This window comes from Globicephala melas, chromosome 16, assembly GCF_963455315.2.
Source record: "Globicephala melas chromosome 16, mGloMel1.2, whole genome shotgun sequence".
NCBI classification, from domain to species: Eukaryota; Metazoa; Chordata; class Mammalia; order Artiodactyla; family Delphinidae; genus Globicephala; species Globicephala melas.
This window is the reverse complement of record NC_083329.1, coordinates 26219441-26246679: the sequence shown is the minus strand read 5'-3', so window position 1 is coordinate 26246679 and position 27239 is coordinate 26219441. Positions and strand designations below refer to the sequence as shown.

Below are 27239 nucleotides of genomic sequence, written 5' to 3'. Positions count from 1 at the left end.
TAAGATATTTTGTACTCTTCTTCTTTGGACATGGGTAAGATAATAAGATAAGTGACGTGGCCTATTTTATCTCCGGTTGTAATTCCACAGAGGTTTAGAAAGCAGAAAGCCTGTTATAAAAATCCATATGAGCAGATAATACCAAGGGATTTCCGGTGAGCAAAATGCAGTAATCTCATCTCATTTGTTTAGCTGAATCAGTAAACTGGTCAAGACCATTAACTTTGCATGTTATCAGATCCATTTCAGCACCAGATGGAAACATACATATTTGAGGAGAGCATGAAGCAAAGGCAACTGAGGCAACTCTTTATAACTACCACTCACCAATGCAAAGTAGGGTTTACACGGCACAGCCATGTATGAAATTCAGGGAGAAAAAGAATTGAAGTTTTTAACTTAACCAACCTGGGCTAACACTGTGATAAAGTTCCGATTTAAATGAACAGCTTCGTAAAGTGCCAGAAGGATGGCCTCGTTGGTTCTAAAGAAAAAGAGAACAAATTGGAGAGTCTCTTATAATGAAGAAGTTAAAAGAGTATAACCCTCAAGGTAAGATTTCACTCCAGCTCCTCACTATAAATCCCTTTGAGTTTCTAATGCTCCCTTTATTTCCTTTTGGGGCTTATGTAAAGGGTATACAGTCAGAGCTTTAACTTTAGTTCCTTAGAACTAGTTCTTATCTACTTCATTCACTATTTCCCCCTCTCGCTCTTCCACCCCAATCCAGTTAAGTCTTTAACTGGCTCAGACACCAAGCCCTCTTTCATTTCATTCCAGAGACAGCTGGGAACCGTTTTTCAGCTTCTTGGGGTTCGTTACATGTGACTGAAGCAGAGTTTTCTAAGGTTCCATTATTGTTTAAAACTCAAGAAACAGTTGATAAATCACCAAAAAAGTTTGAATCTATAAAAGATTAGCAGAAGTAACGTTTCACACTTTCATATCCAGTGAGAGCCCACACTAATGTTCAAGTCACCGCACAAGGACGTCAGCCACTTACTGCACTGAGATTTTCTCATGGGCATCTGCTATGAACATGCTGCCCACCTGTGGAAGAAAAGGGGAATTGCAGAGTTATAGCAGGGAAACGTGAGAGGTGCTCTGTGCCTACAAGCCTTTAATCAGTCAAAAAACAAGCTGCTTGGAACCCTGCCCCACCAGTCACACACAACAAAACCAGTTCACTTTGAAGATCTTAAAATAATCATAAGTAATAAATGAAACAATGAGAGCTCCCCTAACTTGTCTTTACTTAAAGGGACTTTAAAAAGCAAAAAAACAATCCCACTACTTTTGTCCAGCTCTCCTTTTTAATGCATAAGTTTAGTAACCACTGACAACAAGTAAACGGCAACCTAAACATCCTCATCACTTTGCATCTGCCCTTGAATTTGCTTATTTGAAGTCAGGAACTAACTCACAAAGAACAAGGAAAGCAGGCTGTTCATCCAACACAGAGCCATCTTTGGGGGAATATCCGGGTTTCAGACCAGAACTGTCTAAATGAAACCTACCGTCCATCTTTTACATCATAAAACCTTTTGTTTGTGACCTAGCTAGGGCAGTTGAATAAGTAAATGGAGTAGATTGCCTCCAATATGTGTGATATCAGAGGCACTGAGATAGATGCCCATCCATCTAAGAATACCTTTTCCACCTACTTATTGATGCCCAAAACCATGCAGCTGGAGCTTCATTTATTTGGTAGAAAACCTTTTCTTCTTGGCTAGAAGGCAAAGGTCCCTGGGAGCAATATAATTATATCTAATTCATCTAATCAAACACCAATACAGCACTCACACTGCTCTGACATCTGAGGGATTATCCATTTGTGCTTCAGAGTTAAAGAGTTTATCAAGTCCTTTCCTTGACAGTAGGCTCTGAGAACAAAGAAGGCATAGATATTGTGGGGGAAAAGTTGCCTTTTGGGGGACAAGATGGGGGGACTGCTGTTTCTTGCAATGAACTCAAAATCTGTCTTGCTCTAGGGCTGATTACTTGAATACTAATGCCCAAGAAGACAGACTTTCTGAATCTAAGTTCCAAGACTCCTAGATTTATATCTTAAAAATCAGTCCCAGATTATCTGGCCTAAAATGCCTATCGTGCTAAGGTTGAGATACCTTGCTCAGGAGTCTTGCAAACTGAACCAATAACTTTCCTAAACTATGGACCTCTCAGCCCAGACCTTAAGCCTTTAGATGAGTGGCTCAGATCACTGCACCAATCCCTCGAATCCAGGACCAACTACAAGAGATGAAGGGGCCACTGCAGACAGCCAAGGATCACTCAGGGTTGGACTTGGATCTAAATCCTCCTATTCTGTGTTCCATAGCATCAGTCCTCAAACAGAGCCAACTCTTTAGGAAGCAAAAGTCTGGCTTAATATGAACGCTTTTTTTGTTTTTGTTGTCTTTAAAAAATTGAATTGATTAATTGGAAAAAAAAAAAATTCTAACCCTGGTGGTCCAGTGATTAAGACTCCATGCTCCCAATGCAGGGGGCCCGGGTTCAATCCCTGGTCAGGAAACTAGAGCCTGCATGCCACAACTAAGACCCAGGGCAGCCAAATAAACAAATATTAGAAAAAAAAATAAAAATAAACTTCTGGGGCTTCCCTGGTGGCGCAGTGGTTGAGAGTCCGCCTGCCGATGTAGGGGACACGGGTTCGTGCCCCGGTCCGGGAAGATCCCACATGCCACGGAGCAGCTGGGCCCGTGAGCCATGGCCGCTAAGCCTGTGCATCCGGAGCCTGTGCTCCACAACGGGAGAGGCCACAAGAGTGAGAGGCCCGCGTACCGCAAAAAATAAAATAAAATAAACTTCTGAGTCTAAATTTGTCTACCCCTGCAGATCTCATATATTTCTGAGCAGGAGAGAAAAAACAAGTAGGACTTACCATATTTGTTAAAGCAGAGAAAAAACCGCCTTGGTGTTCTTCTTCCTTGTCTTTATACTGCCTGAACAAAAATAACTAAATTCAACTTTAGTATTATTTATCACGTGTCTTTGTCCTTGGCATACCAAGTGGTAATCAGAGCAGCTCACTCGCAGAATTCACTGACTCCAAAAAACAAAAGCGTTATGACAACCCAGCCACTGCAGTTTCCCCTGCAAGCTAAGAGGCACCCATCTGCTCTTGAGGTAGCGTGTACCAAAATGCCCAGCTACTTCGGGAGAGTCTTAGAAAGCAAGCTGCAAAAGTGTGAAACTGCTCTAACATATGGCTGATCCAGTTATTTCCCAAACAGACTATTACTTGAAAAGTGTGACAGTAAAATTAAGGCTGTAACAGTGAAAATCTTGTTTGTTTTTGAAGGAAAAGGAGGGAAATCTGTGAGCTAAACTATTTGTGGAGATGGGACAGATTTGAAATCCCAATACCCAATCGTGTATAAGCAAAGTCTGGAAAGGAGTAAGAAAGATCCTGCCTGGTCCTTGCCAGGATTAGATACACTTCTGGTTTCCATTCACTGAATACCAAATCCTTCCCCATCCCCAGCAAGAGGGAAAGCAAGCATCAATGAAAAGAGCCCCCAGAACAGACAGGGACTCTAGGAAGCTGCAGTTGATTACTGATGAAAAAGAAGTATCTGTCAAACTAGAACTAATTCAGTGCTTTCTTTTCTTTTTTTTAAGCATACAAAAAGCAGTGTTTCACAACCTTTTTTACATAGAAAACGGTATTTATATGATACATTGGGCTAAATGGAAGAGCCTGCTTATGGCTGGAAAACTAGTTAAAATGCTCTGCAATAAAATACCAAAGGTTGCATAAGAATGTTTGAATGTAAGAGTTGCTTAAACAAAAGATGGACACTAACATGGTGGCTACTTCTCCCCAGTGTTAAAAACAACTGCTGATAAAGCCATCAAGCCCAGTTAGAACAAATGTATCTGCCAGCAGCTGTACCTCTAAATACTCTTCTAGGATAGGTAAGAGACGTTCACCCAAGAACTCTTAACAAACCTGTTTCCTACTCAACCAATTCAAACGAAAATTAGACCCTTCCCTTCTGGAAAGGTGGACTTACCTGTTATACTCAGATAAAGCTTGAGCAATCACAAGCCCCATTCCCTAGAGAGAAAAAAAAGATAGCACAGGTGAAATAAGGGGCTGTTGGTGATACTATGACTAGACCACAGAAAACACTAATTACAGTGCCATGGTCCAAGCCCAAGAAGTTCTACCTGAAAGTAGGCAACAAGGACAGGAATTCTGAGAGACATTGTCAAAGGATCAAAAGGAACTTCTTTGGAAAGATTTTTCTGATCTAATTATCTTACTTAAGGGTTCCAGATACAATTAAAATAGAGTAACAAGGGATGAAACAGACCAGCTCAGACCACTGACAATTTCACTGGGATAATTTTCACCTCAAAAGAAAAGAGTGAGTTAGAATCTTCAAACAAAAAGCTCTCGAATGTCTCTAAGACAACCCATAATAAAAGTGACGAGTCCCACATTAAATGAAGGTGCAGGGACTTCCCTGGTGGCGCAGTGGTTAAGAATCCGCCTGCCAATGCGGGCGACATGGGTTCGAGCCCTGGTCCAAGAAGATCCCACATGTCGCAGAGCAACTAAGCCCATGCGCCACAACTACTGAGCCTGTGCTCTAGAGCCCATGAGCCCCAACTACTGAAGCCCGCACACCTAGAGCCCATGCTCCGCAACAAGACAAGCCACCACAATGAGAAGCCTGCACACCGCAACGAAGAGTAGCCCCAGCTCGCCACAGTTAGAGAAAGGCTGGGTGCAGCAACGAAAACCCAACGCAGCCAAAAGTAAAATTAAATAATTAATTTTTAAAAAAAAAATGAAGAACCTGTCATTGCTTCCCCAACATTGATTAAAAAAAAAAAAAAAGAATCCGTCTGCCAATGCAGGGGACACGGGTTCGAGCCCTGGTCCCGGAAGATCCCACATGCCGCAGAGCAACTAAGCCCGTGCGCCACAACTACTGAGCCTGTGTTCTGGAGCCCGCGAGCCACAACTACTGAGCCTGCATGCCACAACTACTGAAGCCTGCACGCCTAGAGCCCGTGCTCCACAACAAGAGAAACCACCGCAATGAGAAGCCCGCGCAACCACAACGAAGAGCAGCCCCTGCTCACGGCAACTAGAGAAGGCCCGTGCGCAGCAACGAAGACCCAATGCAGCCTACAATAAATAAATAAATAAATTTATTTTTAAAAACAAAGACAAGCTACTCTCAGGCCACAGGAAAACAGGAATGTAATGGGAAGAAGCATCCAATAAATATCAATTTATTAACTTTCCCCCTAGAAACTGCTAAGCGTATCACAAAGATCAATTAAGGCCACAAGGATGAATCATGTGTGCTTTTTTTTCAGAAGAGAAATTAGAAGAATGAAGAGGGCAAGATGGAAAGAGAATAAAGCCAGACACCTGGTCATCTTCTTCCTCCCTATATTCAGAGATCAGATGTTATTTCCCAAACCTCCATGGATATACGTAGCAGATATATATCGTCCTCCATGTTTCAGCTTCACCAAGGCAGGCTATAAATATAATCTGGATGGTTCTACAAGAAGAAATCTCTCAACATTGAGTCATCTAAGCTTTTCTTTTTTTTAATTTCAGCTTTATTGAGGTATAAGTGACACACAAAATTGTAAGATATTTAAAGTGTACATCATGGTGATTTGATATACCATCTAAATCTTATTCTTGGAAATGTAACTTCTTGACTCTGTAGGATAATCAACCTCAGCACACTACAACATGAAATATAACTGACCATTTCATCATGACTAGCAAGCAAATATCCCCTCACACCTTCCTTCCATGATGAGAAAATAGAAAACAGTAAGACAGTAGCACTGATACTCTAAAAAGAAATACCTATTCCCTCTTTATAGCCAGATGAAATTAACACACTAGCTCTCTACTCTCTGTTCTAAATATCTACTAAAAGTAAGGCCACCAAAGGCAAGTAATTAAAACAATACACAAGGATCCAGATACTCACATTGAGCGTGGCTTCATCATCCACAATAGACAGCTTCACAATATAAGGATTCACAGACTATTAAACAAGAGAAGAGACTCCAGGTGAGTGTGACCTAGTTAAGAACCCATTAGCTATTTAACAAAGTGTTCACAAAAATGCTTCCATAAGGTGCTCTCTCTAGAGTGATGCTCCTAATACCTATGCCCAACTATCTTGCCAGGTGACTTCCTCCATTTCCAGTAAATCTCTCAGTGTGCATGGGCATTCACCAAGCATGCACAGATACACACACACACACACACACACACACACACACTTCTGTTCTACCCACATTTTCCTCTAGACTGAATCAGCTCAGGCCTATGTCTGCCACTTCTCCCATCTTTCCCTCTTATTTGTTTCTAAGAAGTAAGTGAACGCTCCACAACACTCACTTTGTCCTATCTTGCCAATAATTTACTGAGTCTATAGGGACAGCTGTCTTTTGGGGTGCATAAAAGCTCCCTTGCCATAAGGCACAAATTTATAAGTTGCTAACTTACACTCATCCCAAAGGCTCCCTAACCATTCCACAAACTATATCCAAGGACTGATTCACCCACCCGTAAAACAAAGCCACCTTGGGGGTGGAAAGTGGCAGCTGCTTAACAGCCAGAGAGGCCATTTATAGATCCAATACCCAAATAACACTGCAGGGGAACTGAAAAAAAAGATGTAATTACCCAAACTACAATCTGGTCAGGACACTGGGATTTAATGATTGTCCCATCACTTAAAATATTGGAAGATTTCTTGAGTTTTTCCAGATTCAATCTCAGCTGGGCAGCATATGGAAATATATATATATTTAAACTCATTAAGCAACTGGGCCATCTCCTACCAGTGGGATGAGAACCAATGACGTGCTCACCTTGAAAACAACCCCTGCGTAGTATGTGAGGAAAGACCTACTACAGATCAGGCACCAATTCTAACCCAGGGGAAGCTAGAAACAATAGTTCTCAGATTGGCAGTTCTTACAGCAACCAAGAAAACATTACTGAGAAGCTTGGAAACCCAACTGAAAGGTTAACCCCCCCCCACCCCACAGACTTTATTAATCAAGTTTCTGAGGGCATCTTTCGAATGCTAACTGGGAATAGAGAAAGAGAAGCTTTGTTTTTTTAACAGCCCAAATGTTTACAAGGTTTTCTACAATACAATTCAAGGAGGTAAAACTCACTCCATTCGTTACTTGATCTGACAGAGGAAGGCTCTCAATACTTCTTCCTATAACTTAACAGTCAAATCCTGCTGACGCTACAGACTTCAGACAACGTCCAAAGCAAGTGGATCCTTGGAACTGAAAATCAGCAGTAGGCTGACCTTGAGATGCCATCAAATGAAAACAACAGTAGAAAGAACAGGCCACTGTCTCTTGGCACAATTTTTGAAAAGTCCTAGTTATCACCTTCCCAAAAGTAGACTGTCTTAAGTAATAATAAGGACCATCTGATTACCAAGAACAGCCTATGCATTAGCAACAGTTGAGGAAAAGGCAAGGTGGCTAAAATCAAGGATTTGAGTTCTAGATCCTCGACTTATTGTGACAAGTTAGGCACGTTAATAAACCTAAGCTCCATTTTCTCATCTGTAAAATGGGGAAAAATGTTTTCTTCCTTGGGGTTGCTATGAGACTTAAATCAAGTAAAATCCTTAGCACAGTATCTGGCATATGATAAGGGCTCGATTATTGGTAGCTATATTTTTTTTCCTTTGACATTTTTATCACAGTCAAAGGAAGATCTGTAGGGAAAAAAGAGAGAAAGAAAAAGAGAAGGAACAACTTACAACCAGACATAATAAACAATTTTGTAATTTCTGGGAAACATCACGTTCAGGGCAGCAGTTGGGGGCTGAGTCACTTCATCTCAGAAGACCTGGCCAACCCAGAAGGCCAAGATCTTAATGCTGTGAAAATTTCTATTCTGTCAGACACTGATTTTCCTTAACACTATATACCTGTTGTGGTCATGTTTTAAAACTCAAGGCAATCTACTTTTCATCAGCAAGACAGGATTACACACTCAGTCAGCCTTCACAGAATCACTCTAATAGGGTCCAGCCTTTACTTGATCTAAACCATACTTAACAAATTTCATTGCTCTTCCCTAGACCTTTTTTTTTTTTTGGCCTCCTCTATCTCTTGAGATGAAATTACTAAAATGGAATGCATTATTTGAAGTGAGCAAGAACTACTTCCATTCCTTAAGTCCAACACCTAATCTCTCTTCTCTGTGTTTAGCTGGACACCAAGCCTCTCTGGTGCTCTCTGCACCTTTCTGGAAAGGTTACAACTTACCCCACTGGTCATGGGATCGATTGTGGTGGTAACTAGAATGTTGTTCCCCCTAGCACACCCTCTTGTATTTTGCATAAAACTTCACCAGCTTTTGGTTTTGCTATGTTCATCTGGAATTCCTCATGCTCCTATCAAAAACCTTCCTGCTCCATGGTCACCAGGTTTCCTTAATGGTTTCTGGTGATTGACTTATATCAAAAGCTGCAAAGCCCAGATAAATTATGCCTACCAGCTTGCCCTCACCTACTGTATTAATTCTTCTGGGGTTTCTGACAGACTAGAGATGCATACCCCACTCAAGAAATATGATTTTCTCCAGTTCCTTGGCCATGTCCAATTTTTCAGGCTGACATTTCAGAAAGTCTTACTGGGCTGAACTAGGGCTCAGTTCACATTTAGAGAAGCCAAGCCATTGCCTCAGAGTGGCCTACATCCAGCAGAATGTTCCAAAAATATTCATTACTGATGATGGCTCTTTCCTTTCACACATAACTCGCTTTAACTACCTTCAGCATTTTTCCTCAGCTATTTTTCCTGCTGTTGTAATAAGGCCCCAGAGGCTATTACACATGACAGAGATCAAAATGGCTACCATGCCTGCCCTTCCAGAGCACCAGCAAAACAGGTGTTGGTGATAAATTACTTATTTATTAGTAGCTCTGTACACCATTTGTCAGTTCCTCCAAGACAATGAAAGCGATCAACTCCTGGGATTTATAACACGTTAACATTGCTCCACATATTCCAGTCCCTCTTTAAGTATTCCTTTCTCACAGCCAGCCTTTCTTTCATATCCCTATTTATAAGAATAAGCTCCATATTTTATGTTACCCATCACTTTTGACCTGGCTAGTAATCATATCAAAAATCACTAAGTGAAGATCCAGAAGCTCAAAAATGAAAACATTCCCTCCAGCTGGCCCATTTCTCATAGTATTGCTACTTATTAAATGAAGAAAGTCAAGTTGCCTCAATGCAGCTCCTGACTTCTGGGTTCAGTAAAGTACTCCTAGTGTCCAGGACCTAGTGCCAAGTGCTCCCTATTCCTACAAAGCAATCCCCAGTGAGGTCCCTGGTCTTCCCTAAGTGGCCCCCTTCTTTTTCTGTGTATTCTACCTTTTGAGGGGAATCAAGTAGATGCACCAATCCAAGTATAAATCTCTGAGTTCACCTCTTTATCTCAAAACCTATAAATCTATCCCTGACTAATTCAGAGGCAAAAAGAACTCCAGAATTAATATGGATAAGGCTCTGTCTTCAACTCCCATCAAAATCAGAAAGAGCCCCCAAACCAACAGTTGATATTTATACAAGTGGATTGATTGCATTGCAGAAATCCAATATATAAGTCCAATATTTCAAAATAGATGCATTAGGTCAGTGGTTCCCAATCCTGGCTGATCATCACGTTCAAAAGGAGATATTAAAAAAAAAAGAAAGATATCTAGGTCTCACCCCCTAAGAGATTCTGATTTGGTGTGTAAAGAGTAAGGCCCAGGGACTTTCCTGACGGTCCAGTGGTTAAGACTCTGTGCTTCCACTGCAGGGGGCATGGGTTCGACCCCTGGTCAGGGACCTAAGATCCCACATGCCACACAGCACAGACAAATAAGTAAATAAATAAATAATATAAAGAGTAAGGCCCAGAAATATCTTCTTTTTAAAAAGTAACTACTGAGGGACTTGCTTGGTGGCGCAGTGGCTGGCTGCCTGCCTGCCAATGCAGGGGACACGAGTTCGATCCCTAGTCCGGGAAGATCCCACATGCCGCGGAGCAACTAAGCCCACAAGCCACGACTACTGAAGCCCGCGAGCCACAACTACTGAAGCCTGCACGCCTAGAGCTCATGCTCCACAGCAAGAGAAGCCACCGCAACAAAGAGTAGCCCCTGCACACCGCAACTAGAAAAGCCTGCACGCCACAATGAAGATCCCGTGTGCCGTAACTAAGACATGACGCAGCCAAATAAATAAATAAATATTTCTTAAAAGATAACTAGGTGATTCTAATGACAAGCTGGGTTTGGGAACCATTACATTAAGAGAGATTTACTCACTTTTTTAGAAGTTACACCACAGGATTCCTTTAAACAGCTATATCCTCTACCGCAGGCATCTAACATAGGACTTCTAGAATTGGTTTATCAAAATTAATCTATAAACCATTTACCAAGAACATGTCTTCTACATTAAGCAAAATCCTCTAGGAGTGGCCACATTTAGGAAGATTGTAGAAAGGTAACAGCTCTCCATTAAGGGACCCACTTACCTCATATTTTCTGTAGTTCACCAGCAAAGCCAAGAGGACTACGGCATCATACCCATGTTCCCTACGACTTGGCGGGTGGGAGAGTATCTGTAACCAGAACCAGAAATGGTGAGAGTGCTTGAGGAGGTGGTTTACCCAAAAAAGAAAGAGGTGACAAGGGAACTGACCTACCTGTAAAATTGCTTCAAATATGCTGTTGATCATTACATACTCCAGGATAGTGTTCTGGCTGATGTTATCTGTCACCTGAATATAATAAAAAGCTATTTAAAGTCTATACTAAGACACTCTGATATCTCATGTATATCTCCTCACCTAGTATCTAAGAGAAACAGAAATATTAAAACATTCTACTAGATACTTAGCAGATCTTAAAGTACTCCCAAAGCCACCTGAGCCTGAATAGACAAGACACTAGAAGGGTAAGAAATTAGCAAATTAAAACTTCCTAAATCTTTGAACTTCTCCTTGTTTCTCTCATACCCTCACAAAAGCATTTGCCTAACAGTTTCTTGGGTTTCATTCCCCAGATGCACAGGAAGAACTTTATGATCCAGAAGTCTTCAAGCAGTGGCAGGGAAAGGAAACCACCTGAAGTAAATGAATAATACCCTACCCTCCTCCCACTAGAAGGTACAGGCCAGCTTCCAGCTATAAAATCAAAGTCAGAACAAATAAAAATATTCAGAATCACAAAAACTGTTTCCAAATGAGACCTGATGAAGGGCAAAATCTAACAATCCAGACTGGTACAGGTTAAAAATGTCAGCAGTTGCTCCAAAGAGCAACTTCTAGGAAGCGAAAACCCATACAAATAACTTCCTTCTACACAAACACAACAGAGTGATGTAATGGCCCAGTAGAGATTTTTTTTCTCTTTTCCTTTCTAACTTTGGGCTCAAGAATTCAAATTTGCCCCTGCTGTCAATTTACACCCTTGACAAAGAAACATATAGGTAAGTTACTTACAGTCACTAAGCAGAGGAGAAGTTTCAGACATAAGCTCTTTAGACTTTCAGAACCTTCTGCACAAAGCAATGAATCCAAACTCTCCATCAAGTTCTGAGAAAGAGAACCATTAAGTATTAAACCATATCAAAGAACATCTCCACCATGTCTTTGTCAAACTCAGGGTTACGTTATGTAGGGTAATGTGAATAAAATAAAATGAAGCAACCATATCATTCCCTTAGGCCTAGGCCTTGCAAGACTAGACATAAAAAAGGAAGACTTCTAACTAAGTCTAGCTATTTTGGGAAAAATGCCTTAGAACAACCATACAGAAAAATAAAGAATTTACTATTCCAGTAAATGAATGTTTGCAGCCTATCACCCTCATATAAACCTTCAGATTAGAATGAAATTTTTTAAAAGATTAATAACAGTTAAATAATATACAAATTAAAAACAATAAATAATAAACTAAATAAAATTAAATTCTATTAAACAAATTTTAAATAATAAATTAAACAAATGATTAAGTTAAAGGTTAATAATAATGGTTAAACAGCTAGATATGTTTCATTATTTGATAAGAAAGCATATCACTTGATGCAGGCACACTGAACAAACAACAGAGAGATAACATCACTACTAGCTGTTCACTGGCCATATGCACTATCCAACAAAGCTAGCTCATATCCATCCTGGTCGCTTCTACTAGACAATGTGATTAGAGTTTAACACTTGTACTAACAACCAACTGTTTTATCCAATGTAGTCAAAAGATGAAACCTTTAGATACTACAAGGAAGAAAAAAAGAAATATTTTACATTAAATAAAAGAGGAAAATGAATGGAGAATAAGGAGTTAGCGGGACATCCCTGGTGGTTCAGTGGTAAAGAATCCACCTTACAATGCAGGGGACGCTGGTTCGATCCCTGGTCAGGGAACTAATACCCCATGTGCCATGGGGCAACTAAGCCTGCACGCCACAACTACTGAGCTCTCGCACCTCAGTGAGAGAGCCCGCGTGCCGCAAACTACAGAGCCCACGCGCTCTGGAGCCTGCGCGCCACAACTAGAGAGAGAAAACCCGCAGGCCACAACTAGAGAGAAGCCTGTGCACCGCAATGAAAGATCCCACATGCTTCAACGAAGATCCCGTATGCTGCAACTGAGACCCAACACAGCCAAAAATAAATTAAATAAATAAATAAATAATAAATAAATCTTAAAAAAAAAGGATTTAGCGTGCTGGAAGGTCAAGTGAAGGTTCAAAATAAGCTACTTCAGGTCAATTCAACAAATATGTAGTAAGAGTCTACTATACGCTAAATATTGTACTTTCAAAGAAAATAAGAAAAAAATAAGACAATGACCCTTGCTCTCAAGGTGTTTTTAGTCTAACAGGAGAGAAAAACAAATAAACAGTTTAATGGTTACTATGACAGTAATATATATGGAGGAAGGGAATTAGCTCAGAAGTTACCTATTCCAGGACTCCTCAGGGACAGGCTGTATTTTGAAAAATCAGTAGGAATTAATTAAAACTTGAGGAGGAAAGGAATTCTAGACAGGCATTAGCATGATCAAAGACACATGAAGAATGAAATGGCCCTTGGACATGCAGTTTGTTATTACAGAAGTATAAAGAGTGAGGCACAGTGATGAGAGATGCGATTTGAGAAATAAATAGAAAGAAGATCATAAAAGTTTTATACAGCTAATGAGGGAGCTTGGTCTTTATCCTTTTAGTGATAGGAAACTAATGAAGGGTTTTAAGCAAGAAAGATTTGAGTGTTAAGTTACATCACTCTGCTGTCAGCGTGGATGACAGATTTAAAGATGGTAAGGCTGGAGAGAGGGAGACAAAAGAAGACTAACCTATCAATTTTCTGAGGAGGGTTGCCATGTCTTATTTGCCTCTGTATCCCCGATGCCTGGCACAGAGGAGCATAACAAATGTTTGTCAAAAGAATGAAGGCATCACTGCAATAGTTCAGGGATAATGGGGACTTTGGCAGTAGAGGAAAAATAGAAAAAAACAGATATGAGAAGTATGAGCTGAGGTAAAATTAGCTGAACATGGTGATAGTCTGGATATGAAAGATGAGGGATAGAAAAGAGTCAAGGGTGACTCTCAGGTCTTTGGCTTGGGGAACTGGGAAGACAGGTATCCCCATTCTGACACAGAATGAATGAGGAAGAACAGAAGTATAGAAAACAATGAGTTCCATTTTGGATATGCCAAACAAGAGGTACTTAGGTATGTGTAAGTGGGTATATTCAGCAAGTGCTTAAAGAGAACAGGTCTGAGACTCAGGAGGAATTAAGGCTAAAGATAGAGACTTAGTAATCAGCAGTATATAGACAGTAGTGAAAACTGTAAGAATGAAAAAGATATTAGGGATTTTACTATATATATATATATATATATATATATATATATATATATATATATGGACTGTAAAAGGTTAGAATTAAAAACTAACTCCAGGGCTTCCCTGGTGGCGCAATGGTTGAGAATCTGCCTGCTAATGCAGGGGACACGGGTTCGAGCCCTGGTCTGGGAGGATCTCACATGCCGCGGAGCAACTAGGCCTGTGAGCCACAACTACTGAGCCTGCGCATCTGGAGCCTGTGCTCCGCAACAAGAGAGGCTGTGAGAGTGAGAGGCCCGCGCACCACGATGAAGACTGGCCCCCGCTTGCCACACCTAGAGAAAGCCCTCACACAGAAACGAAGACCCAACACAGCAAAAATAAATTAATAAAATTAATAAACTCCTACCCCCAACATCTTTAAAAAAAAAAAAAAAAAGGAACTGACTCCAGGTACTAAATCTTTGTGTATTCCTAATTGCATATTCGTAACGTTTTTATTTTAATAAATTTATTTATTTTATTTATTTATTTGTGGCTGCGTTGGGTCTTCATTGCTGCACATGGGCTTTCTCTAGTTGCAGTGAGTGGGGGCTACTCTTCATTGCAGTGCACGGGCTTCTCATTGCAGTGGTTTCTCTTGTTGTGGAGCACAAGCTCTAGGCATGCAGGCTTCAGTAGTTGTGGCTCACAGGCTCTAGAGCGCAGGCTCAGTAGTTGTGGTGCACAGGCTTAGCTGCTCCGCGGCATGTGGGATCTTCCTGGACCAGGGACCGAACCCGTGTCCCCTGCGTTGGCAGGCAGATTCTTAACCACTGCGCCACCAGGGAAGTCCCACATATTTGTAACTTTTAAAAAATAAACTAATCACTATAAGGATTCTTTGGCATACAGATTTCTTTATTTTAAATGTAGTGAATGAGAGAAGACAGGTTCTTCAAAGTTCATATTATGAACAACATTCGTTCAAGATAGTGACAAATACTGCAAATCAGATATTTGATAAGGCACTTGTATCCAAAATATATAAAGAACTCTTACAACTCAACAATAAAAAGACAAATAATTCAATGTACAAACAGGCAAAGGATTTGAATAGACATTTCATACACACACACACACACACACATATACACATACCCACATTGCTGGGGAAAATGTAAAATGGTACTGCCACTTTGGAAAACAGTTTGGAATTTCCTCAAAATGTAAACATAGAATTACCGTATGAGGGACTTCCCTGGTGGTGCAGTGGTTCAGAATCTGCCCACCAATGCAGGGCAGACGGGTTCAAGCCCTACTCCAGGAAGATCCCACAGGCCGCGGAGCAACTAAGCCCATGTGCCACAACTACTGAGCCTGTGCTCTAGAGCCCACAAGCCACAACTACTGAAGCCCGTGTGCCCTACAGCCCACACGCTGCAACTACTGAGCCCATGAGCTGCAACTACTGAGCCCATGTGCTGCAACTACTGAAGCCTGCATGCCTAGAACCCAAGCTCCACAACAAGAGAAGCCACCACAATGAGAAGCCTGCGCGCCGCAACAGAGTAGCCCCCACTGGCCGCAACTAGAGAAAGCCAGCGCACAGCAACAAAAACCCAATGCAGCCAAAAATAAATTTAAAAGAATAAAAATTCAATCATCTATGTCTGAGTCCAAATCTTCTAGTGCATCTAACTGTCTGCAGATGATCCATGAACAGCTGTCAGAAGCAGACATCCACAGGCACATCTACAGCTTATGTCTCACCTTCATGCACAGCTCCGCCTTGTCAAAGCCCATCAGCATGTTGATAATGTCAAACCCAGAGGTAGACTTATTTTTTTGATGGACTCCTCGAATGAGTGCACACAAGGTCTGCAGAGATGAGAGAAAGAATTCTTTCTAGAAAGGAAGTCTCAAAATGCAAAGGGCATTGGATCAGTAGCTTCACACTGCAACCTCAGAACCTTCTCCTTACACAGCTGACATTCAACTGCTCTATTCTCTGAGCTCCAAAACACAGTCTGGGTCTTAATATGTGCAAAATCCAGAAATGAAAAGAGGAACAGCAACTGAAACTGTTGTCATCCTCTTTTTTTTATTTTCTGGCCATCCACTTTTTAAAAATTACACTGCAGACAAAGACTGGAAGGTGATATTCAAAAATAAGAAACAGGGGGCTTCCCTGGTGGTGCAGTGGTTGCGAGTCCGCCTGCCGATGCAGGGGACACGGGTTTGTGCCCCGGTACGGGAAGATCCCACATGCCGCGGAATGGCTGGGCCCGTGAGCCATGGCCGCTGAGCCTGCATGTCCAGAGCCTGTGCTCCGCAATGGGAGAGGCCACAGCAGTGAGAGGCCCACGTACCGCAAAAAAATAAAAATAAAAAACAGTTCTTGAGTTTGAATCATGGGATTGGTGGAGCTTTCCTTTATTTAACATTAGTTTTAGAATTTACATAATAGTTTACCATTTTTAATAACTATAGAGGTCCCTATATGATAACAACCAATCAACTCAAATCTTAAAAATTCATTACAATCCCCATCCACTACTTACTAGCTGTGTGAGCCTGGACAAATTAGTTAACTTTTCAGTGCCTTATTTTTCTCAGCTATAAAATGGGAATGATAATAGCATTAACCTCATAGGGATGTTGTGATGGCTATGTGAATTAATACTGTAAGGCACTTAGAATACTCCCTGGAACTTTGTTAAAGTTCCTGGAATAGTGCCTGGAACTTAACTTTGTTACAGCTCAATAAATATCAGGTATTATAATAAATGTACTATATTTTTATGGGTCACCAAGTGGCTTAATGTCAATTTATTTTCACTGGACTAAAATCAGTTTATAATTCATGCCCCCACAGTAAGCCACTATAATTACAGGAAGTACAATTTCCAACTTTCATTTCAACTTTCAATTAATGAGTCACTACAACTGTGATGCTCGAAATGTAGAATTTACTGTCCAAGGGTTAACAAAGCTACAGGATAAACATGGTCCTTCTCTCTGGGGCATCAACTCAAGAGGTAATTTCTACATTTTACAGATGAGAAAACTGGGGCTCACAAAGTGATCTGTCCAACTTGTAAGTTAGAAACTTAAACCCAATCTACCAAAAGTTCCAACAAAATCCTTTATGCTGTCATCAGTTCTTCATATTCTAAGCTTGTCAATCACTACCCTAAATACTCAGCCCAATCTAGGCTACACTGGAGCTACTAGACTATAAACTCTAGAAATTTTGCCCATCATTCATTCAAAAAAATTTACTTCTAGAATGCTATTTGCCAGGCACTGTTCTACACACTAGGAACAAAGTATTGAATAATACTGTCTTTGCCCTCAAGAAGCCTATAATGTATCCCACCAGCTCAATGCTTAGCACGTAACAGTAATTCAAGAAATAATGAATGTAGTTCAAGAATAATGAATATTCCTCACGATCATGCCACTTAGCATTAAGAATAGTGATTCTTAGGGCTTCCCTGGTGGCGCAGTGGTTGAGAGTCCGCCTGCCGATGCAGGGGACACGGGTTCATGCCCCGGTCCGGGAAGATCCCACATGCTGCGGAGCGGCTAGGCCTATGAGCCATGGCCGCGGAGGCTGCGTGTCCGGAGCCTGCGCTCCACAACAGGAGAGGCCACAACAGTGAGAGGCCCGCGTACCGCAAAAAAAAAAAAAAAAAAAAAGAATAATGATTCTTAATGTTTTTAGAGTTGCAGACCTTTTTGAGAATCTGACAAAAGCCCTCTCTCCAAAAAAAATGTTCATATACACATAACGTACATTTACACATAAAATATTACATGTAACTTCAGGGAGTCAAGGACCTTCTGAAACCTCACATTAAGAAAATACTGTTTATTTAATTAAGAAAGTCTTCTGATTTTTGCTGTAGACTAATCAACCTTGCCAGAGTTTCCTCTCTCTCTCTTCCTGTCCTCAAGTAATAATAAAAATTCTGTCAAACAATCCTCCTTGGCATTAGATCAAATTATAAAATGGACAAGATAACTACTATAGGCGTCAATTTGTTTAACCAGGAAGATGGCTAAACAAACATGGCATAGATGTTCGATTACTTAAAGAAATAAAGAAAAAACAAAGAAAGCAAGCCTCAAACCTAAGGGCAATTTTAGGTTCCTCAAGTTCCAATAGATGTATTACAATTTCTTTCTCCTATTAAACAAGACTTCCCCAGTCTCCCAGCCTTGTACCTGCAATGCATTGACCACTCGAATTGGATGCTCCTCTCCCAGAGCCTGGATGCAGTGTTGAAATAAGCAATTAATATTTTCCTTGATCTTCATTAACTCCTCACCATCAAGAGATTCCAGCTTGCCTTCTAGGTACTCTAAATTCACCTAACGAGGAAACAATAAGGGCCTGAGTGCATTTTTACTGCAGCACCTAGAACACATGTGAAGGCAATCTCAGTTACCAGGAAAATCCACAGGTGCCACCAAGTCTTACCTTCATAAGGAAGAGCTCCTCCCAAAATCGAGGACTGCACTTACTAGGGTCCTCTGTCTGAAACCGGAAGATAAGTATATTCAATACCCCCAGCTAACACCAAAGCATTAAGAACACATTTGAAAGGGTCACTACACATAATCAACCTTACCTTTCACAATTAACTTTGAAAATGCTTGGTCATTCCAAACAGCTATAATGGGGAACAAGTTTTTTGGGTTCTTTTCCCAAATGGAAGACATTGTGCATGGATATATATTCCCTGCACCAAAAGTTAAATGGCTCAAAGAACTTCCCTCAAATCTTTCTCTTCTTAGCAAGAAAAGAACCTAGCCATCTGAGTCAGTTAGTCATATTATGATATATCCCCATTGTATTTGTATGGTACTCAGTTTTCAAAGCCCATTCACATACATGAAATACAATGGCCCAGTGAGCCAGGTAGGGTAGATATTATCATTATCCTCCTTTTAGGAAATAGAGTCCACAAGACTTACACAAGTGCAGGAGCCAGAACCCAGATCATCTAAGTAATACTGCCATGATTTTTACAACATCCTGCTTCTACTTGCCCTCCCGTATGCATTTAGTCCTCTGTACAGAGCCTGTAATATTCTCTTTTCTTACTTCAAATTGGTCCATAATTAGCAAAATTACGGTGCTAAAATCCAAATTTTCTTAGCAATAATCTTCAAACAGAAATTCTAGGAAGTTAGAGGCTTCTGGTTAGTGAGTGAAATAAGAAAAAGAGAACCCTTACTTCACAGGAAAGCTAATGACATAAAACCAGTATGTCAATTGCCTGCTATCACCTTACCTTAAATTGACCTTTTAAAATTACTACCAAGAACTAATGTCTTCATTAGATAAGAACTTCTGATCAAATAAGAAGATATTATCCTAGGAATCTCCTCTGGCTTTTTAATTGAGAATGACATAAAGAAGCAACATTTCTGGCCTTCTAATAAGGTTCTCATTTAGTGAATTCTTTCTATCCCTTTCTCTCAAGTCCTGCTCCCCAAGAGGGGCCACACATTGACCCTCACACTTCTGTAATATCATTTTGTTGTTTATATATGAAACAGGGAATTCATGGAGCTGGCATTTCCCATGCTCAAAGCTCTCTCAAGCAGGAGTCATATGTATACCAAGCTTATTACTTAACATAGAAAGAGCCCTAATAGGATCCTAATAACCACTCATTTTCTCTGTATAGCCACCTATACTGCCCTGGGCAATTCTGTATTAACTGTCGGCATGTCAAACTTTGTCTCTAAGGCTTGCCAAGAATTAGATGTTTTACTTGATCAAGTTATTTATCCAAGGCCATGTGGCAAAACTGAACAAGTAAGGACTCTGGAGTCAGACACTAGGGTTCAAATCACAGCTCCTTCACTTTCTAGCTGTGACTGCCAGTTTTCTCATTATCATGCTCTTTTACATGGCACATGTAAAAACATAGCCTTCTTGCAGCATTCTTGTCAGAATTAGAGCTAATGTATTTGGTGATGCATTTAGAACAATGTCAGGCACATAGTAGGAACTCAAGAATCTCCCTCAAATTCTTCTCTTCTTAGCGAGAAGTGAACCTAGCCATCTGAATCAATTAGTCATATTATGATGCATCCCCATTGTATTTGTATATTGCTCAGTTTTCAAAGCCCATTCACATACATGAAATACAATGGCCCAGTGAGCCAGGTAGGGTAAATATTATCATTATCCTCCTTCTAGGAAAGAGAGTCCACAAGATTTACACAAGATATGGTTAACTCCTTTTACAAGTATTACATGTTTTAAATGTTTACATGTACTACTAATGACCAGGATTTCAGAAGTCAAGTACATCTGCAGGGTTTCTAATCACTCTAACCTTCCCTGATAGGGTACATTTTACAACACAGGCTTGGACCATGGTCAATAAGCAGTTCTGAAGACCCAAAGAAATCCCCTAATCTAATTGCTAATAATTCCTCAGTCTTCTCATAGAATTGGAAGATGAGATAGTCTAACTAAGCAATTGTTCTGTCCACTAACAACTTGAGATGGAATATAATAGTGCATCTTTTTAAAATATCTGAATTAGATAGAATTCTAGAGTCAAAAGGAAATTCAAGGGACATCTAGGATAGAAAGGTCCTTATGTCAAATCATAAGGGGACTTCCCTGACGGGCCGGTGGTTAAGACTCCACGTTTCAACTGCAGGGGGCACAGGTTCAATCCTTGGCCAGGGAACTAAGATCCCACATGCCACGAGGCACAGCCAAAAAAAAAAAAAAAAAAAATCATAAGGAAGAAAAGTCTTATAGATATCAGAAAAGAAGTTTCCTGAGCCTTCCTCCCTCCTTTCAATTGTTTTACCCAGCTCAAGGCAACAGTCTATAAGAACAACATAATAACAATCTATATTAATTAACACATGATCATAATTTCTACCATGAGAGAGCTCACCCTCACCCTTGTTCTCTCTCTTTCTCCCTCTGAAGAACTAGAAGGTAGCAGGCAGAGGTGAAGTTATTTCTCATTTTGGAACAAGAAACTAAGGAGTCAACCTGTGCCCAATGTCAGGGCTCCAGGCCTTACCATGAAGATCTCATCATACATCAGCACCACTTTTTCCTTCAGTGGTTTTTTGTAGGCTGAAGATTTCCTGAGCAAACCCCCTCGTTTCTCTACCTGTGCCATGGTTAGAGAATCTGTGAAAAGAAAGCCACAGTTAGTGCTAGAAATGCTCTCTAAGATGTTGGAGAATCTACTGAAATACCTCTCAATGGGAAATTTTTTAGGAAGAAGAAATGATAAACAACCATGCTATAGGTTTTGTGCATCTGTCCAACGCCCCCTTCTCTAACCAGGTAATTTCAAGGTTTAAATCATTACTTGGCTTACAGCACAACACATTTTACATCCTTAAAACATGCCAGTGGACAAGACTTAAAGAAGATGCAAAACCAAGCAGGAAAGTGTAACTAGCTCCATCTGTAATAAGTCTGGCCACATATCTGATGCTGATGGAAGGAAGGCTGCAAAGCACACGCTGCCCACAGACTGATGATGAAGTTAAATTTCAAGTATTGATCGAGCTTAGGACCATTAAGACAGGAAGTGTGCTGCAGACTGACGAGCTCCATTGATTTCCCCAAAGTAAGCAGGTCCTCCTCACTGCAAAGTACTTGCCCTTCACTGCCTCATAAATCACACTGCACTTGACCATCTTCAGAAATTCCTCTGGAAAGAGACCCAAGGCAGAAAACAGCAGTTAAAAGACCAAAAGTTAAATTTAATTTCAAAATAACCAAAAATAACAATATATTCCTTTCAAGTTTCTATTTTTAATATTTATTTATTTGGCTCCACTGCGTGTTAGTTGCAGCACACAGATCTTCATTGCAGCATGCGGGCTCTTTTAGTTGTGGCATGCATGCGGGATCTAGTTCCCTGACCAGGGATGGAACCCGGGCCCCTTGCATTGGGAGCTCACAGTCTAAACCACTGGACCACCAGGGAAGTCCCTCAAATTTAATTATACATATATTTGTAACACTGTACTGCAGATCAAACTTCAGAGTATTTTTTTAATTCTATATAAAAGCAGTTCCATGAACCATGCTCAAATTTTCCCATCTTGCTTCAAGGGATTCTCAATTTTTTTCAAATGAGAACTTGAAACCCCACAGGTCTCCATGTGGATTTACACATATTCTCTCACTTCCCAGATTCTTTCTATTGTTGACAAAATTCCTCTCTTTCTCTTAAATCCTAGGCTCTAGTTGTGAAACTTAATCTCACCCAGTAGCAAGTATGGATGGTAGTGAGGAGACGGATTTCACTTCCAGACAAATCCAACACAGCAAAAAATTAATTTTGTTCAATGATGTTTGGAAAATATATACTACCTTGCAAATCAAAATTTTGTTTAAGGAAGAGATGCATCCAATAGCATAAAAGACTGTATCTCAAACATCATCTATCTCTAATACATATAGCCAAAAAGGAGATTCACTTTTGAGCACTAAAAGCACAGAAAATTTCAACTGGATGTTAAGCATCCTTAGCACAGAGACTATATCTTACACTTTTTCCATAAGCACGTGGCTCATGGTAAATGCTCAGAGTATGCTTATCACTGACTGATTCTACATGGTGGAGACCTGAGAAGTCCTAGGTCTGACCTAAAATTTTAGTTAGATCTGTCTCTATCAAAGCCTCACTAAGCCCTCAAATTCCTTTACGATCCAGAGAAAACTGAAGGAAAAAATAACAACAAAAAAAGAGAAGATTCTTTCAGGCAATTTATACTATATTGATCATGGCTTTGCCTTAAAGCATGAAATACAGCCTCCATTCAAAACATTCTTGTGTCTTTTAAATAGGTTGTCAAGAGGAAGATGTCCTTATCGGGGGAAATAAATTGGAAATCAAGAGGATCCTATTAAAATAAATCAAAAGCAATGCAATTCTAAGCTTAGTGGATACAGACCTTTCATGTGCTCAGCTTCAACCAGTTGATTAACAAGAATAGTGGGAACCACAAGTCCCTGGATGTTAAAAGCAAATGTTTACAAACATCTCCCTCTGAGGATTTATAATTAAGTTACTGCTAATCAATGTCCAGCCCAAATCTAATAAACTCACTTTCTCTATTTCAGAATCAATACTTTCTAATAAGCAAAAGGGAATAGGAGAGGCAGGAAAAACAATTTCAACCCGAAGTACCAAATTTCCTAAGAAATTAAATTGTTTTCATCACTCTCCTTCCATTTGGAACAGGGGGAAATTCAACCAAGGGCCTCAACACATTACTCTCTGTCATCATCACAGGCACCTGGAATTTACCACCCAAGCTGTCTGAAGTGTGACTGGAAACTGACAACATAAAGTCTCCTCCTTCTGCCAGCACTTCTACCCATTAAGCACAGCAAAGAAGGGTGTTTCTAGGGTAATAGATTGGAAGAAGTGTAGAACTCTTACAAAAGTCTTTCTGGGGTCTCAGAAATTAAGCTTGTGCTTCCAAATTTGAAAGTAAAATATCTGACTGGTAAAGCAGTAAACTGGAATACATCAGTAATGTGAGTGTAATCTGTTTATATCCTCCCAGTGTTTCTTTCCTCTTTCACAATCCTCCCCTGCTGTAGAGAGAACGAGTACCAGCTGAGGAGCAGCAAGACCTAATGGAACAAACAACCGGCAGAACTGAGACTAGAACACAGCTCTCCCAACCAACTAGATGACACTGAGTAAATCATTGTGCTTCTCAGTTTCCTTACAAGTAAAACTAGGGGACTGGACTAGACATATCATCTAATGATTCTCTTAGCATCCCTGAAATACCACAAACACATAGGAAACACCTAAATATTATAAAGCACTAGTTTAGGCACTAAGGTGTTACAAAGAGGAAACTACAGACCGGATCCTCTAGGAGCTCACAATCTATTAGCGGAGACAGGCACAGAATAACCCACAGCACAAGGCAAATCATGAGAAATAGAGTAAAAGTACAAAGAAAATGCTATGGGACTACAAGGAAGAGAAAAAAGCATTCTATGAGTACGCTATGACCTCTGTTGATCTAGGCTTTTAAATCCTTCTAGCGAAGAAGTAAACACAGCAAAGCCACGGCAATCCCACAGAAATGTCATCTTAGACATTAACACAGTTTCTCAGAAATAAGACATACAGTAGACAAAGTATAAAAAAGAATTAGGCAACTTTTCAATACTACTTTCACCTACCACCAAACTTAGGAATGGCTTCAAATCCCCCAAACTCAATGGTAAATCAATGAAGTCTTTCATTCCTAAACCTCAGGGACTGCTGGTCCCATGACCTGCAGCACAACTTCTCTCTGAAAGACCAAAGTCATACAACTTTTTAAGAACTATATCTTAAAGCAATCCAGCCACACACTTCTTAAATGCACATCAGTTCACATCCCTACAGGATAAAATAATCAAATATCAAAAACCTAAAGCCAAACACTTCCAATGGCTTACAAGCAAGGAATGCTAGTTACACTTAACTAATTATTCATTTATTTTACTGTCTTCTTGAGCACAATACATGCCAACTCTAGTATCAGAAAATTAATCTAATAGAAATTCACTCTGATTTCCAGAGTTACCAGTTAATCTATCAAAAGTCTTGGTATTGTATCTATGTGAGATGATGGAGGTTAACTAAATCTGTTGAGGTAATCATTTCCCCAAATACATAAATCAAACCATTATGCTGTATACCTTAAATATATACAGTAATGTCTGTCAACTATTTCTCAATAAAACTGGAAAAAAATCTAAAAAAAAAGTCTTTGGTTTTAGTCCCAATTCTTATACACTTATTCTATAACCTTAAGTTTCCTTTCCCTTCCTGGCTTGAATTTGCCAATCTGTAAAAAGAAGCCATGCCAAGGATGTGCAGAAAAGGGAACCCTTGTACACTGCTGGTAGGAATGTAAATTGGTACAGCCACTATGGAAAACAGTATGGAGGTTCCCCAAATATTAAAAATAAAACTACCAGGGCTTCCCTGGTGGCACAGTGGTTAAGAATCCGCCTGCCAATGCAGGGGACAGGCACTTGAGCCCTGGTCCGGGAAGATCCCACATGCCACGGAGCAACTAAGCCCATGCACCACAACTACTGAGCCTGCGCTCCAGAGCCCACGGGCCACAACTACTGAAGCCCATGAGCCTAGAGCTCTGCAACAAGAGAAGCCACTGCAATGAGAAGCCCATGCACTGCAATGAAGAGTAGCCCCCCGCTCACCACAACTAGAGAAAGCCTGTGCACAGCAACAAAGACCCAATGCAGCCAAAAATAAATAAGTAAAATAAATTTATTGAAAAAAAAATTATATGTGGAATCTAAAAAAAGTCAAACACATAGAAATGGAGTAGATTAGATTGGTGGTTGCCAGGGGATGGGGGATGGGGCAAATCGAGAGATGTTGGTCAAAGGGTACAAACTTCCAGTTATAAGACGAATAAGTTCTGGGGATCTAACATACAACCCAGTGACTATAGTTAACAATACTGTATTGTATATCTGAAAGTTGCTATGATTAAATCTTAAATGTTCTCACCACAAAAAACGAAAAAAAGTGACTATGTGAGGGAATGGATGTGTTAACTAACTTCATCATGGTAATCATTTCACAATATATATGTGTATCAAATCATCGTATTGCATATCTTAAAATTATACAATGTTATATGTAAATTATATTTCGATAAATGGGGGGAGGGCATGGAACAGTTCTCTGTAGGCTTTCAATGCAATGGTCTGGAGTTCTAGGCTCATAGTTGTAATGGACTATTAGCAAGTATCACCCTCACACTTCACTGTCCAGGGACGCTCCAAAACACTAGTGTAGGTAGATGCTAAGGTAAACATCCCAAAACATTTCAACCAGTATATAAGAAAAGAAAAAGGAGAAGAGAAAGAAAAGAAGAAGGGGAAAGAAGGAAAATTAATAAAAATAAATGTGCCCATCATCTAGGAAGAAAAAAACATGCACAGATCAGGTGTTCATTCAACAAACATTGATCACCTAAGCATTAGGGATACAGCAGTGAACAAGCAGACAAGATCCCTGCTCTCAGAGTTTTCATTCTAGTAGAGGAAGAAAGACAAGTTAAGTTGAGACAATGATAAGTATCTTGAAGACAAATTGTCTAGGGGTACTACAACAGATTGCAGATTAAAGGCCTCTATGGGAAGTGATATGTGGACTGAGATCAGAATAACAGAAAGAAAACAGCCATGTGAAAATCTTGGGAAAAGTGTTCAGACAGAGGCAATGGCAAGTGCAAAGGCTCCAAGATTTGAACACACTTGGCATGTTCAAGAAACAGAAATGCCGGAGTGCCTATAGTACAAACATTCCCTTTTTGAAAGGTTTTTGTAAAACTTATTCAAGTGGGGCTTCCCTGGTGGCGCAGTGGTTAAGAATCCACCTGCCAAGGCAGGGTTCGAGCCCTAGTCCGGGAAGATCCCACATGCCGTGGAGCAACTAAGCCCTTGCGCCACAACTACTGAGACTGTGCTCTAGAGCCTGCAAGCCACAACTACTGAGCCTGCGTGCCACAACTACTGAAGCCCGCATGCCTAGAGCCCATGCTCCGCAACAAGAGAAGCCACCACAACGAAGAGCAGCCCCAGCTTGCCACAACTAGAGAAAGCCTGTGCACAGCAACAAAGATCCAACGCAGGAAGGAAGGAAGGGAGGGAGGGAGGGAGGAAGGAAGGGAGGGAGGGAGGGAGGAAGGAAGGGAGGGAGGGAGTACAAACTAATGATTTCATTTATGTGAAACTCAAAAAGGCAAAATTAGTCTACGGTGACAGACATCCGAATAGTGGTTACCCTGGGTGGGGAGATGAGTGGGAAGGAGCACAAGGAAGCCTTCTGAGGTGCCAGAAACGTGGTTTATCTTGACCTGAGTGGAAGTCACACAAATATGTACATGTGTAAAAGAATTATCAAGTCATACACTTCACATTATGTACACTGTTCCTCAACCTAAAATAATGCATGTGCTCATATACGTATATGAAAATTTAACAATACCCATGCAGAACACTAGAACAAAGGCTAATAGGGACCCCACCTTGCACACATAGGACACTCATCTAAAATAACCACCAAAGAGTTAACACTTATTTCGTACTTGCTACATACCAAGCACTGTTCCAAGCACTTCATATACATTAATTCATTTCATCCTCACAACAAACCTATGATCCAGGAACTTTACAATAAGAAAGCTAAAGCATGAAGTGGTTAAAAAACAAAAATTTAAAAATTTGCCAGGATAAGTGAAAGTAGGGACTCAAACCCAGACAGCCTGATGTTTGAGT

General features: G+C 40.4%; 1 protein-coding gene across 8 annotated transcripts in view; it reads right to left on the bottom strand.

Moving 5' to 3' along the window:
* ARMH3 (armadillo like helical domain containing 3) overlaps positions 1–27239 on the bottom strand; it is a 170248-nt gene that overhangs the window by 131424 nt on the left and 11585 nt on the right. For 3 of the 8 annotated variants that reach the window (XM_060286474.2, XM_060286473.2, XM_060286470.2), the window contains exons 2-15: positions 26746–26818; positions 21559–21609; positions 20965–21077; positions 18381–18437; positions 18125–18271; positions 15665–15772; positions 11558–11650; positions 10760–10834; positions 10589–10675; positions 5997–6053; positions 4038–4081; positions 2903–2963; positions 1004–1050; positions 409–484 (exon numbers count right to left, since the gene is read on the bottom strand). In XM_060286474.2, the coding sequence (XP_060142457.1) occupies positions 409–484; positions 1004–1050; positions 2903–2963; positions 4038–4081; positions 5997–6053; positions 10589–10675; positions 10760–10834; positions 11558–11650; positions 15665–15772; positions 18125–18271; positions 18381–18437; positions 20965–21077; positions 21559–21595 (1002 nt within the window). In that variant the 5' untranslated portion in view covers positions 21596–21609; positions 26746–26818. Of the gene's footprint in view, positions 1–408; positions 485–1003; positions 1051–2902; positions 2964–4037; positions 4082–5996; positions 6054–10588; positions 10676–10759; positions 10835–11557; positions 11651–15664; positions 15773–18124; positions 18272–18380; positions 18438–20964; positions 21078–21544; positions 21610–26745; positions 26819–27239 lie in introns of those variants that run through there. The other 5 variants (XM_030865402.3, XM_030865401.3, XM_060286471.2 and 2 more) reach the window with 4 other exon arrangements.